This window comes from Salvelinus sp. IW2-2015, unplaced genomic scaffold, assembly GCF_002910315.2.
Source record: "Salvelinus sp. IW2-2015 unplaced genomic scaffold, ASM291031v2 Un_scaffold631, whole genome shotgun sequence".
Classification (NCBI taxonomy): domain Eukaryota; kingdom Metazoa; phylum Chordata; class Actinopteri; order Salmoniformes; family Salmonidae; genus Salvelinus; species Salvelinus sp. IW2-2015.
This window is the reverse complement of record NW_019942586.1, coordinates 131,329-146,786: the sequence shown is the minus strand read 5'-3', so window position 1 is coordinate 146,786 and position 15,458 is coordinate 131,329. Positions and strand designations below refer to the sequence as shown.

At 42.2% G+C, this 15,458-nt stretch overlaps 1 protein-coding gene across 1 annotated transcript in view; it reads left to right on the top strand.

Annotated features, from left to right (window-relative positions):
* LOC112068643 (synaptic vesicle membrane protein VAT-1 homolog-like) overlaps positions 1–15,458 on the top strand; it is a 34,402-nt gene that overhangs the window by 1,495 nt on the left and 17,449 nt on the right. Inside the window, 6 exon segments of the mRNA XM_024135830.2 lie at positions 216–431; positions 1,208–1,350; positions 3,026–3,101; positions 3,103–3,133; positions 6,581–6,636; positions 6,775–6,969. Coding sequence (XP_023991598.1) covers positions 216–431; positions 1,208–1,350; positions 3,026–3,101; positions 3,103–3,133; positions 6,581–6,636; positions 6,775–6,969 — 717 coding nt within the window.

Here is a 15,458-nt window from a genome sequence, read left to right as displayed (position 1 = left end):
GATTAGTAGCACAACTACATTGATCTCACTTTGCATTTTTACCTCCCAAATTATTGATTTGTGTTCCAGTTTGAAATGGTTAATGTTGATATTTTGAAATGCATTGGTCAGAGTAGCATGTGAGGTTTGTTGCATTTCTAAAACAAACCTGTAAACATGTCACCTCCAAAATGTGCATTTATCATATTTTATAGCTTACCCTTTCCTCTCTTCAGATAGGAGACCGGGTTATCGCTTTTGTAAATTACAACGCCTGGGCAGAGGTGGTTTGCACACCGCTGGATTACGTCTATAACATGCCTGATGATATGACTTTTCCTGAGGCAGCGGCCTTCTCCATGAACTTCGTGGCTGCCTACATGATGCTGTTTGAGGTTGCCAATCTCCGAGAGGGGATGTCAGTATTGGTCCACTCAGCAGGGGGGGGTGTGGTAAGTCAACTCCCGAAAGGAGGTGGAAAGAAATCATCTCCTGAAAATGATATCAGTGATGTTACTATAGATACCGCCAAGGTGTGTATCTCTGGTGGCTCTTGAGGGTAACAGCCTGTGGCTATTATCAGACAGCTCAGATGCTGTTTTACATAATGCTGTATTCATGATTGAAGATGATGGTGAGATGTGGCTGAGAAAACGACATCTAGGAAAGATGTGACTGTGGTTGAAGATGGAGAGTATCTGGCCTGTGCTGGTTACAGTATATATGCACACAGACTCTTCAGATGTTTTAAAATATTTTTTTTTACAAGACATTGAATTATCAGGCTCATGTAGCACATTTCCCTTTAGCGAAAGCACTGTTAGTGATTCCCAGCTWTAATAATTAAACATAACTAGAGATGTAACTATACTCTACTCTAGAGATGCTCCTACAGACTGTAATTCATGAACAACCTCTTACAGTGTGTCAACATACAGTAGAGCGACTGCTCAGATTTCAGACTGATGCACACAATGGGGTATAACTCTGTTGTTTAATTCACACATGTAGTACCATACTGTAGTAGAGATGGACAAGAAAACATTTACTGTCTTTACCTAGTGTGTTGAATGATTAGAACAGGATGAGAATAATTATTATAATTATTTTTCATATAAAATATGGATTATGGTTGGTAAATCTGTGGAAATGTCATTGTCTGGATTGGCCTTGTGTAATACTGTCTGTGTCTTGGAGAGTCTGACTGGGATTGTGTGGTGTTTTTCAGGGTCAAGCTGTGGCTCAGCTGTGCTCCACTATACCCCGCGTCACCGTGTTTGGAACGGCCTCATCTTTCAAACATGAAGCCATCAAAGACTCTGTGACCCACCTCTTCGACAAAAATGCTGATTATGTACAAGAAGTTAAAAAGTAAGGTTTGTTTTTTGTTCTACAATAGCAATTATTGGGATAAAATCTTTCTTCTAAACATAGAGCTGCAGAGGTAATTGTTCTACACAATTGTTATGAATAAGACTAATTTGTTAGCAAATGTGTAATTTCGTTGGATCTTACAGATTTATTAAAATATGTTTAGATATAATTTCACATAATTACTAATGATCTCTTTCGATTTATAATGTGCAATTTGATATGTACATATGAAATGATAATGTGATAACGTAGAACACAGAGCATGTAGAGCTCAGGGAGGATGCAGATGTTAGTCGATGCCATATTTGGACGTGTGTGGCTACGGTCCCTATGGCAACACGCAGCTCGTCTCCGAGAGCAACGGCAGTGTGTGGGCAGAGTGCTCAGAGGCTCTCTGAAGGCAACCTGCAACAGGCTGTCTGCTGGGGACGTGGAACAGCTGGGCCAATCAGGAAAGCGCCCCGATGCCTCATAAATACTATGCCCATTCAGATGCACTCTGCATGTCATTTTCTTGTCTGTTCCAAACATATTACTCACCATATGTCTGCTGCAGAGGGACAAGTGAGAGCCATGAAAAAATGAGTTTTTGATCAGTCATGGAAATAAAAGTGCTGGAAACAAATTGGCTCCCTTTTAAAAAGAAGATGGAGAACAAGCTTTGGAGGAAAAATACTTTTGGTGTAGGTACAGACAACTAGCACAAAAATAATATTGCGATATTGTCAAAACGATATGATATATCGTTCAAAAATAATATCCCGATATGTAACTGTATGGATTTAGTCTCCCATCATAATTATCTTGTTGATTGGCAATCAGTGCAATCCATAGGGATGCTGCCACCTCAATAGGAGACCATCAGAAAAGACCCTCTATGCCAAGGCTAACTTCATGTCTACTGTCTAGTAGGAATAGTGTTTTGGAGGTGAGTCATGCAGTCAGGAGGCTTAAAGCATGTCATCCGATAATCACATTCTGAATTTATTCTGAAGTGCTTTATAAATGCATACATTCAACCAAGCTTTCCTCTTGAGTTCCTTTCTTAAGGAGCCTAATCCTTGGTTCCCCCTCAGTACTTATTGACAGAGGGAGAATACTGTCTGCCTGCATATCACAATGGTAGTAAATACAGCCATATCAGAGGGAGGGGCAGATTAATAAGCCTTTCATCTCTGTGGCCCCACATTCCTCTCAGGATCAAGAGAAAAGCAAAATTAAATTGGTCTTAAGTCGCTCCTTTTACAATATGCAAGGCCATGGGCATCATAAGACCCCGAGCAGTTTAGCCAAGCAGGCGGTCAGGCCACCAGGCAGAAAGGAAGGCTATAGGACCCTTGATCAGAACATGCCTCTCATTCTTTCTTTTACATTTGTGCTCTTAAGTGAGTCATGCCACGAAAAATCGCACTGATGGTTAACCTGTCCAATGCTTTTAATACTGTATCACTTGAAATCAAGAGTGGAATTTGATGGAACAAAGGCTGATCGAATTGTCAATAAAGTGGATTGTTTATTATTTGCTAAAAATATATAAATGTAACTATTGAAATCTGAACTAAACATTGAATGACTAATAGATTGATAGGCGTCTGATGAAGCCTGTAGTTGAGGCTGTCTGTAAATGAGGAACATGTTGATTCTCGTTAATTGAATTTCCTGTATTTGGTAGGATCTCTCCAGAGGGAGTGGACATGTGTCCTGGACTGTCTGTCTGGGAGAACACTGGTAAAGGCCTCGCGGTTCTGCCTGAGGCCTCTGGGAACCTACATCCTCTACGGTTGGTGTCCTATCAGGATGCTACTCTTAAATTTGCTACATTGTGCCACCAGTATCACACATAAGACTCTTGAGATATGATGTGCTGTTAGCCTGTGAATGATGAAGTTTCTTTAGTGACATTTTTAATTTAGAACATTTCAAACTTACTGACAGGTATTGTATATAGGTTAGGCACCATTGTACTTGTGCTATACTGTACATATACACTGCCTTCAAGAAGTATTCACACCCCTTGACTTATTCTATATCTTGTTGTTTTACAGCCGGAATTCAAAATGGATTAAATATATATTTTTTCTCACTCATCTACACACAATACCCCGCAATGACAAAGTGAAARCATGTTTTTAGAAATGTTAGCAAATCTAATTTACTTAAGTATTCACACTCCTGAGTCAATACATGTAGCGGTAGGTAGCCTAGTGGTTATAGTGTTGGGCCAGTAACCGAAAGGTTGCTAGATCGAATCCCCGAGCTGACAAGGTAAATCTGTCGTTCTGCCCCTGAACAAGGCAGTTAACCCACTGTTCCCTAGTAGGCTGTCATTGTTATTAAGAATTTGTTCTTAACTGACTTGCCTAGTTAAATAAAAGTTAAATAAAAAAATGTAAAACATTTGGCAGCAATTACAACTGTGAGTCTTTCTTGCAAACCTGGATTGTACAATATTTGGCCATTATTCTTAAAAAAAAAATTTTGTTGATCATTACAAGACTTCCCATAAATTTTCAAGCAGATTTAAGTCAAAACGGTAACTTGCCACTCAGAAACATACACTGTCTTCTTGGTAAGCAACTTCAGTGTAGATTTGGCCTTGTGTTTTAGATTGTTGTCCTGCTGAAAGGTGAATTCATCTCCCAGTGTCTGGTGGAACAAGGTTTTCCTGTTGGATTTGCCTGTGCTTAGCTCCATTCTCTTTCTTTTGTATTCTGAAAAACTCCCCAGTCCTTAATGATTACAAGCATACCCATAACTTGATGCAGCCACCACTATGCTTGAAAATATGGAGAGTAGTACTCGGTAATGTGTTGTATTGGATTTGCCCCAAACATAATACTTTGTATTCAGGACAAAAAGTTAATTGTTTTACCACGTTTTGCATTATTACTTTAGTGTCTTGTTGCAAACTGGATGCATATTTTTGAATAGTTTTGTTCTGTACAAGATTCCTTCTTTTCACTGTCAATTAATTTAGTATTGTAGAGTAACTACAATGTTGTTGATCAATCCTCAGTTTTTTCCTATCACAGCCATTAAACTCTGTAACTGTTTTAAAGTCACTATTGGCATGGGGAAATCCCTGAGCGGTTTCCTTCCTCTCCGGCAACTGAGTTAGAAAGGACACCTGTATCTTTGTAGTGACTGGGTGTATTAATACACCATCCAAAGTGTAATTAATAACTCCACCGTGCTCAAAGGGATATTCAATGTCTGCTTTTTATTTTATTTTTTACCCATCTACAAATAGGTGCACTTCTTTGCAAGGCATTGGAAACCCTCCCTGGTCTTTGTAATTGAATCTGTATTTGAAATGCACCGCTCGACTGAGGGACCTTACATATAATTGTATGTATGGGTTACAGAGATGAGGTAGTCATTCAAAATTCATGTTAAAAACTATTAATTCACCCAGAGTCCATGCAACTACTTACACTACTTGACCAAAAGTATGTGGACACTTGCTAGTCGGACATCTCATTCCAAAATCATGAGCATTAATATGGAGTTGATCCCCCTTTGCTGCTATAACAGCCTCCACTCTTCTGGGAAGGCTTTCCACTAGATGTTGGAATATTTTTGTGGTGACTTGCTTCCGTTCAGTCAAAAGAGCATTAGTGAGGTCGGGCACGGATGTTGGGCGATTAGGCCTGGCTCGCAGTCTGTATGGACTTCGCTTTGTGCACAGGGGCATTGTCATGCTGAAACAGGAAAGGGCCTTCCCCAAACTGTTGCCACAAAGTTGGAAGGATAGAATCATCTAGAATGTCAGTGTATGCTGTAGCGTTAAGATTTCCCTTAACTGTATCTAAGGAGCCTAGCCTGAACCATGAAAAATAGCCCCAGACCATTATTCCTCCTCCACCAAACTTTACAGTTGGGACTATGCATTCGAGCAGGTAGCATTCTCCAAACCCAGATTTGCCCGTCAGACGGCAAGATGGTAAAGTGCGCTTCATCACTCCAGAGAACGCATTTCCACTGCTCCAGAGTTCAATGGCGGTGAGCTTTACATCACTCCAGCCGACGCTTGGCATTGCGCATGGTGGAAACCCATTTCATGAAGCTCCCGACAAACAGTTCTTGTGCCGACGTTGCTTCCAGAGGCAGTTTGGAACTCGGTAGTGAGTATTGCAACCGAGGACAGGCGATTTTTACGCGCTACGCACTTCAGCACTCAGCGGTCCCGTTCTGTGAGCTTGTGTCGCCTACCACTTCGCAGCTGAGCCGTTGTTCCTCCTAGACGTTTCCACTTCACAATAACAGCACTTACAGTTGACCGGGGCAGCTCTAGCAGGGCAGAAATGTGTCGTTTTGTCTATGGAGATGACATGGCTGTGTGCTCGATTATATACACCTGTGTGGCTGAAATAGCCAAATCCACTAATTTGAAGGGGTGTCCATATACTTTTGTATATATAGTGTGTGTGACTTGTTAAGCACATTTTTACTCCTGAACTTATTTAGGCTTGCCATAACAAAGGGGTTGAATACTTGTTGACTCAAGACATTTTAGCTTTTCATTAAAAAAAATGACAAAAATGGCTTTGACGTTATGGGGTACGAAAAATTGCAATTTAATCTATTTTAAATTCAGGCTAAAACACAACAAAATGTGGAAAAAGTCAACTGGTGTGAATACTTTCTGAAGGCACTGTTTCCTATGACATAGCTTAGACCACAAATATTTTTTACGTTTCTTGTAAGCTCTTTCACCTTGTCTAAGGACACTTAGAATACAGATGGTCCTATTATTTATAGGTAATATCCCTCCATCTACTCAATAGTCAATCTGGACAGAATTTAAGCGACCGCTTGAACTTCATTGAAAACCAAGCGCGCGTTGTGATTCAGTGTGAAATGTAGGTTAATTCAAATGGATAAAAAAATGATACCTGAATTTATTTTACTGACCCTGGCTTTTATCCACATCTGAATTGTTTAATTACAAGAGTCTTCTTGGGTTTCAGATAATGTAGAATTAGTGTTTCTGTCAGTATGACAGTCGTGGAGTTGTAACACTAGTGCGGCATGAATCAATGAATAATATAACGGTGGACAGAGTTCATTAGCTGTGCCAGATCTAAAGGAGGCAACCGCTCCTCCCCCACAATAACCCCTCTTCACCTCACGGCTCTTTACGGTTCACCTATCACTTCAGCCCAACAGTTAACACAGCCACCCTGTCTCTCTCTATAAGCTTGTGTCTTTGTTTTTGTGTTTTCAGGCTCATCAAACATGGTGACCGGGGAAACAAAGAGTTTCTTCAGCCTTGCAAAATCTGTGAGTCAGAAAAGTCTGTCACTGAGTTTACAGAATGGAACAGTCTGTTTAATATTTATCGAACATTCATTACTTACAATGAAACACAAATGAGTTATTGGGGTAAGTGATGTGTGTGTCTCTGGTTTGACTCCCCAGTGGTGGCAGGTTGAGAAGGTGAACCCTATTAAACTCTACGAGGAGAACAAGGTCATTGCTGGATTCTCGCTGCTCAACCTCCTGTTCAAGCAGGGCAGGTGTGGGCAGGTGAAAACGGTGGTGGAGAAACTCTTCTCSCTCTACAACCAGAAGAAGATCAAACCTGTGGTGGACTCCCTGTGGGCACTGGAGGAGGTAAGTGGACAGCTGGTGGGCAGGGACATTTCCCTGAACACATCTGGCATGATGTCTTTAACTGGTAGGTCTACTATACAGCCAATCTGGGAATGATCCACACGGTCACTAAGGAAACACAGATGGGTAGTAGGAAAGTTTTAGAGAAGGTGGTATGGAAACATCCTGGATGGAGTGTCATCTGTTGTTTGTCACTTTTCCGCTGTTAGTGGACGTTGGTTCGGCCCGCAGATGGCAGGTGGGCCGTTGAGACCGGTTGCTTGTTTTGATGGATGCAGTTATGCGACGTTCACATTCACGCCCACATGAATTCCATACATCAATCTCCTCTCCATCTCTGCCAGTGCATCTCTCTGGGTGTCTGTTTTCCTCTTTCTGTTTCTACACCGTCACCAACTCTGTTTGTAAAGAAACACAAATGTGACATTTGGGTGTTTCACACATTCTGCTATTTCTGTGGACTTGATAGTGGAACTGCTAGTGGTTAGCAGGCAGCTCAGCACAGAGGGTCATAGAGTCATTTATTGAGACTACAGTCCTGCTGCTATGAGGTAGATGATTGGTGGTTTAATTATTCACAAGATCCCCTGCTTATAGAACAGTGAAAGACCTTCCGGAGCTTTCCTCTCCATTCATATTACTGGTGTTTACCTCCACTCAGTTATTTTTATTTATACACCTATACATTATACATACATACACATATTGACCAAAATCTGTTTCAAGTGAAAAAAGGTATAGACAAATTGAATTATTTCTGTCCTTCCTATCGAATGTCTGAGACACTACTGTACATTTCATTTATCCATTCCAGGAAATGTGAATAGTTTCTCTGGTAAGGCTGACATGTTATTATTTGAGTAGAAACAGTCAAGGAGATACAGTGTGTCATGTAATTTGATTTAATTACATTGTGTTGGTTAGGTGGCCAGTTCAAATCACAGAGCCGACCTCTGATTCAGAGGGGTTGGGTTAAAAGCGGAAGTAAAGTTTTGGTTGTGTGCACTAGACCAGTGGTTCCCAAACTTTTTATAGTCCCATACCCCTTCAAACATTCAACCTCCAGCTGTGTACCCCCTCTAGCACCAGGGTCAGCGCACTCTCAAATGTTGTTTTTTGTCATCATTGTAAGCCTGCCACACACACACACTATACGATACATTTATTAAACATAAAAATGAGTGTGAGTTTTTGTCACAACCCGGCTCATGGGAAGTGACAAAGAGCTCTTATAGGACCAGGGCACAAATAATAATAATCAATAATTTTGCTCTTTATCTCACCATCTTACATATAAAACCTTATTTGTTAATTGAAAATTGTGAATAACTCACCACATGTTAATGAGAAGGGTGTGCTTGAAAGGATGCACATAACTCCGCAATGTTGGGTTGTATTGTATTGGAGAGAGTCTCAGTCTTAAATCATTTTCTACACACAGTCTGGGCCTTTATTTAGTTTTCATACCAGGGAGGGCTGAGAATCCACTCTCACATAGGTACGTGGTTGCAAAGTGCATCAGTGTCTTAACATCGCGATTTGCCAAGGCAGGATACTCTGAGCGCAGCCCAATCCAGAAATCTGGCAATGACTTCTGACTAAATTCAATTTTCACAGTTTTCGATGAGGCTCTCTTGTTCAGATATCAGTAAGTGGACTGGAGGCAGGGCATGAAAGGGATAACGAATCCAGTTGTTTGTGTCATCCGTTTCGGGAATGTACCGGCATAATTGCGCACCCAACTCACTTCAGTGCTTCCCTATATCACATTTGACATTGTCCGTAAGCTTGAGTTAATTTGCACACAAACAATCATACAATGATGGAAAGACCTGTGTGTTGTCCTTGTTAATGCAGACAGAGAAGAGCTCCAACTTGTTAATCTTAGTCTAAATTTTGTCCCGCACATTGAATGTAGTTGCGGAGAGTCCCTGTATTCCTAGATTCAGATCATTCAGGCGAGAAAAAACATCACCCAGATAGGCCAGTCATGTGAGAAACTCATCATCATGCAAGTGGTCAGACAAGTGAAAAATATGGTCAGTAAAGAAAACTTTAAGCTCGTCTCTCAATTTAAAAAAGTGTCAATACTTTGCCCCTTGATAACCAGCACACTTGTATGTTGTAAAAGTGTTACATGGTTGCTGCCCATATCATTGCATAGTGCAGAAAATACACGAGAGTTCAGCGGCCTTGCTTTAAAAAAGCATTTTCACTGTAGCTGTCAGGCATTCCTTTGGTAGCAAGAGCCTCTCTGTGGATGATGCAGTGTACCCAAGTGGCGTCGGGAGCAAATGCTTGCACGCGCGTTACCACTCCACTATGTCTCCCTGTCATGGCTTTTGTGCCATCAGTACAGATACCAACACATCTTGACCACCAAAGTCCATTTGATGTCACCAAGCTGTCCAGTACTTTAAAAATATCCTCTCCTGTTGTCCTGGTTTCCAGTGGTTTGCAGAAGAGGATGTCATCCTTAATTGTCCCCCCATAAATGTAACGGACATATACCAGGAGCTGTGCCAGGCCTGACACATCTGTTGACTCATGCAGCTGTAACGCATAGAATTCACTGGCTTGTATGCAAAGCAGTAATTGTTTCAAAACATCTCCTGTTATGTCACTGATGCATCATGAAACAGTGTTGTTTGATAAAGGCATTGTCTGTATAGTTTTTTTKGGCCTTTTCCACCAGCATTGTCCCAGCCATATCCGCGGCAGCAGGTAGAATTAAAGTCCAACGTCCCTGTCTGTTGGTCGGTTCTTTCCCGGGTAAGGAGGCAGTAGCTCTTCGGCTGCATCAGATTCACAACTGTCAGTGTCCATGCCAGCTGGGCTAACAACAAATGTAGAATTACTGATAATAGCATTGGATGTGCTTGTGGAAGCAGAACAACTTGTGTCGTTGACAGGTGCAGGTGTAGTACTGCTGGTAATAGCAGTACTACTAGTAGAGTATGGATACGGGCCTTACTTTTTTTTTTTTAACCATTTATACATTTTTGAGCAAGCGGAATGAGCAGCAGCTACTTTTGGCTACATACGGACCGTTAGTGGAATTCCCACGAGAGAGAAGCGGTTAATGTGATTGGATGTTAATTATTTGACTAGGCTACCTGTATTTGACATTGTGTTGTTATTTTGCTGAACACTAGATGGTTGAATTTTATTTTTGGCAGTGAAACGAGGCTACTAAGGCGAGAAAAAAACCTCCCCCAAATGTATAGACCCTTTGGAAAATATAAATGGACTGTTTTAAAATGTGAAGGAAAAAAATATATATTTAAAAAAAATGTGAATCACATTTTTCTTTGTCTTACCCCCAAAGGCTGGTTTGGTACATGATTCTGTACAGTACACTCTTAGAAAAAAAGGTTCCAAAAGGGTTCTTCAGCTGTACCCATAGGAGAACCGTTTTGTTTCCAGGTAGAACTCTTTTGGGTTCCATGTTGAACCCTCCTTGGAAAGGGTTCTACCTGGAACCAAAAGGGTTTTACTTGGAACAATAAAGTGTTCTTCAAAGGGTTATCCTATGGAGATAGCCGAAGAACCCTTATTGGTTCTAAATAGCACCTTTTTTCCTAAGAGTTGTCCTCCACAAGAGGTCATTTAATAAATGGGCTCCCTTGTGTTCAGAACACAGCCTTAGTTGAACAGCCACCTGTGATTTGCTTGAAGACAGCAAGCAATAAATAAAGGATTTATTTTATACTGAACAAAATTATAAACRCAACATGCAACAATTTCAACCATTTTACTGAGTTACAGTTCATAGAAGGAAATCAGGCAATTGAAATAAATACATTAGGCCCAAATCTAGAGAGTTCACATGACTGGGCATGGGCACAGCCATGGGTGGGCCTGGGAGGGCATAGGCCCACCCACTGGGAAGCCAGGCCCAGCCAATCAGAATGTTTTTCCCCACGAAAGAGCTTTATTACAGATGGAAATACTCCTCAGTTTCATCAGTTGTTTAGGTGGCTGGTTTCAGACAATTCCGCAGATGAAGAAGCCGGATGTGAAATCAAATTCAAATCAAATTGTATTTGTCACATACACATGGTTAGCAGATATTAATGTGAGTGTAACAAAATGCTTTTGGTTCTAGTTCCGACAGTGCAGTAATATCTAACAAGTAATCTAACAATTCCCCAACAACTACCTAATACACACAAATCTAAAGGGGTGAATGAGAATATGTACATGTAAGTATATGAATGAGCGAAGGCCGAGCGGCATAGGCAAGGTGCAATAGATGGTATAAAATACAGTATATACATGTGAAATGAGTAATGTAAGATATGTAAACATTATTAAAGTGGTATTATTTAGAGTGCGTTGTATAAAGTGACTAGTGATCCATTTATTAAAGTGGCCAGTGATTGGGTCTCAATGTAGGTAGCAGCCTCTCTGAGTTAGTGATTGCTGTTTAGTAGTCTGATGGCCTTGAGATAGAAGCTGTTTTTCATTCTCTCGCTCCCAGCTTTGATGCACCTGTACTGACCTCGCCTTCTGGGTGGTAGCGGTGTGAACAGGCAGTGGCTCGGATGGTTGATGTCCTTGATGATCTTTTTGGCCTTCCTGTGACATCGGGTGCTGTAGGTGACCCCGGTGATGCGTTGTGCAGGCCCACACCACCCTCTGGAGAGCCTTGTGGTTGAGGGCGGTGCAGTTGCCATACCAGGCTGTGATACAGCCTGACAGGATGCTCTCGATTGTGCATCTGTAAAAGTTTGTCAGGGTTTTGGGTGACAAGCCAAATTTCTTCAGCCTCCTGAGATTGAAGAGGCGTTGTTGCGCCTTCTTCACCACACTGTCTGTGTGAGTGGACCATTTCAGTTTGTCTGTGATGTGTACGCCGAGGAACTTAAAACTTTCCACCTTCTCCACTGCTGTCCCTTCGATGTGGATAAGGGGGTGCTCCCTCTGCTGCTTCCTGAAGTCCAAGATCATCTCCTTTGTTTTGTTGACATTGAGTGAGAGGTTGTTTTGTTGACACCACACTCCGAGTGCCCTCACCTCCTCCCTGTAGGCTGTCTCGTCGTTGTTGGTAATCAAGCCCACTACTGTTGAGTCATCTGCAAACTTGATGATTGAGTTGGAGTCGTGCATGACCACGCAGTCATGGGTGAACAGGGAGTACAGGAGGGGGCTGAGTACGCACCCTTGAAGGTCCTTGTTTGGCGTGGTTACACGTGGTCTGCAGTTGTGAGGCCAGTTGGGCGTACTGCCAAATACTCTTAAACGACGTTGTGGCTTATGGTAGAGCAACATTAAATTCTCTGGCAACAGCTCTGGTGGACATTCCTGCAGTCAGCATGCCAATTGTACACATCTGTGGCATTGTGTTGTGACAAAACTGCACATTTTAGTGTGGTCTTTTATTTTCCCCAGCACAAGGTGCACCTCTGTAATGATCATGCTGTTTAATCAGCTTCTTTATATGCCACACATGTCAGGTGGATGGATTATCTTGGCAAGGGGAAAATGCTCAATAACATGGATGTAAACAAATTTGTCCACAACATTTCAGAGAAATAAGCTTTTTGTACATATGGAACATTTCTGGGATCTTTAATTTCAGCTCATGAAACTTTTGACCAATACTTTTGTTCAGTATAGATCCATGTTTGCTTGGTTTATTGTTTTTCCTTTTGATCCTATCAGGCRTTGTGGTGGGAAAGTGACAGACTGACTCCCCACTATTCTGCATGGTTGTCATGGTTTCAGAAGTTGATCCATCCACAGCATTCTGCAAAGTCATGCCAGGGTGGGTGGCACCTTTAAATGCTCATACCAGAATAGGAAAGAAAGTGATTGAGGAATTCAAATCCCTAATTACAGATGTATCACACTGAGATGACATACTGTAATAAGTTATCATTTTTTTCCCAATCAAGATTTTTTATTTGGAATTAATTATCAGAATATTTGCCGTGAGGTCACTGTCTTCGAAATCAGTCATCCGAATAAACCTCAAATAAACAAATAATGACAGTCAGTGGAATAAATGCTATCCTAGCATGTCAGCTACTTTGAGTTGATAAATTGACTTTTCTAAAAGGCTTCCCTATCTTAGTTCTGTCCATTAGAAACATTATTGACTTACAGGCTTTCAGAGTGTTGACTTAACCTACAATCATTTTACTCTGGGGACTGCATGTACTTGTAATACTATTGACCATGATATTACTCCTCATGTGCAACAATAGTGCAGGCCTGAGTTTGTCAGCGAGACATGACTGACCTTCTGTATCCATATGGTCCCTTTCCATCAGGTGACATAATGTGATGTGTGATGAATTGAGCTCTGTCACCTGAGTGCAGAACCACCGTTCCCCAGACATGGCTCTTATTAATCTCTGCTGTTCACTTCTCCCCCAAGAGGGCTCTTCAGAACACATGTTCTCTATCTGGAAGCCTCCACCACACAGAGTCATGTTTTGGATGTGAAGTGTGTTCTGCCTTATGCCGTCACAGCATGGAAAAGTGTTATTTAGAAAGTCAGGGAGATTAGTACCTGCTGCTCCATACTCATCATAAGATGTAATAACATACTAGCTACGTGGTCTGTATCACCTGACTGATACGTCTGCAGACTCCTCACTGCCCGGAGAAAAACTACTCTGCTAATCATGAGGAGACTGCAGCTGGTACCGCAGAAGAGGGCGAGAGAGTGTAAGGGCAGAGAGAGAGAGAGAARTTAGTGAAGGTTAATGAGAAAGCAAGGGATAGTGTTTTGAAAGGGATAGGTTTGAAGGAGGCTTCAGTGCTGTAACATTTTACAGCATCGCTCACACTAAAGCTCAGCCCTAATAGTCATCCTTGTTTATGATCCTACTGTTCTGCTTGGAAACAATAACAGACCCAGAGGGGGAAATAGATGAGCTGGCCATGTCTTCTCCAAGCAATGTGAATCTTATTACCTGTGTTGTGGCCATGCTTTCTGGATGCCATTTAACCCCCTGAGCTGAAGATGATTATCTGGATACTTTCTATGACAGCAACATTCATCATTCAGCACCAGTGTGGCCAGGGGCCTCGCTATGATTGTTTGGTATGGTCCTCTACCTTCTGTTCCACAGTAGTCATGAGGGAACTCATGCAACATCTCCCCGTGACATCCTGACCAGGGGATATCATTTTGTTCTCCACAGCCTCTTAATGTCTCTAGACTCGGATTTGTCAATATATCAATATATCAATATAGCAATATATCAATATAGCAATATATCAAACGGGTTTGCACAATGAAAAGCAAGTTTACATATAAGGCTATTGTCTTGGAGAAAGGCAATGATGTGTTTCTGTCTTTTTTTTTCTTCCTCTGCTTTGAAGAGCGGCTTTGAAGCCACAGACTTCAATTACTACAAACTATTTCTGAATGCCCTGAGCATCACAGAGGCAATTCTCTCCTGTGCCCGTGAGTCAAGTGAAGTCCTGGAGAGGTCCATAGTGAAGTTCAGGGGGCTATTAGAGGAATGCAGCCGGAGAATGCACAAAGCTCCCCCCTAGAGATGCACATCAACCAGCTGTATCCTGCTCCTCCAAACCAGTCAGTCTTTCACAGCACTCCAGGAAATGAACACCCCTCCAGAAACACAACTCTAGTATGCTTTATGCTGTGCTGCTCACTCAGGGAAGAACCCATTTTTACCTTGGGCCACATCCATTTGTCTGTTGCCTAGGAATTGTCAGTGAGCTGACACCGGAATGCATATCGGTTGTTTTCGGACCGTTGTTTACTGTTGTTGCAGAGCTCTCCCTCCCAACCAGCCTGGCTGTTCCACTCTGCTCCCTGACACCTCAGATCTGGCATTGGCAGGAGGCAGGCAAGGCAGGCAAGGCAGCCAGGCAGCTCTGGACAATCTGATTTATGGTCCTCTCAGACAGCACTTGTTAAAACTCAGCACCAGCAGGGTTTTCTCCTCACCAGCCTATCAGGCAGAAGGCCATTACTGACACTGGCATTACTCAGGATGTACTACCACCGTAGCCAGGCTACAGATAACGCAAGCCTCAGTAGATTCACTAGTCCACCTTGTCCTGGAAATATGTTTCGATTTCTCATTAATGAGACTGTCATGGTTCAAGTCTTCTGAGTTGTCACCTAAATCTTGTGTAACACAAGCTTGAACCACACTTTCAATGCTTTAATGCGTTCGTCTTTACCTATCTGTATCCTATCCTACAGCCGAGAAGTATTCTCAACACAGCACCTTTTCTGTCGCTACTTGTTGCCCAGTGGACTCCTGCTCAGCTGTCTCGTGTCGCTAACTGAGCTACAGCATTAGTATTACGTGGTTGTATATCACGGCAGCTCTAGCGTTACCTCCCCGGCTGAGCTCCAGCTCTAGCGTTACCTCCCCGGCTGAGCCAAGCTTGGCACTGTTGCCATAGGAACCACAGCCCTGCATTGATAAACAGGCCGGAGTGTAGCCAGGGACTTCTCCGAATATGTGGGTGGCAAGAGAGTGACCAGGCTGCCA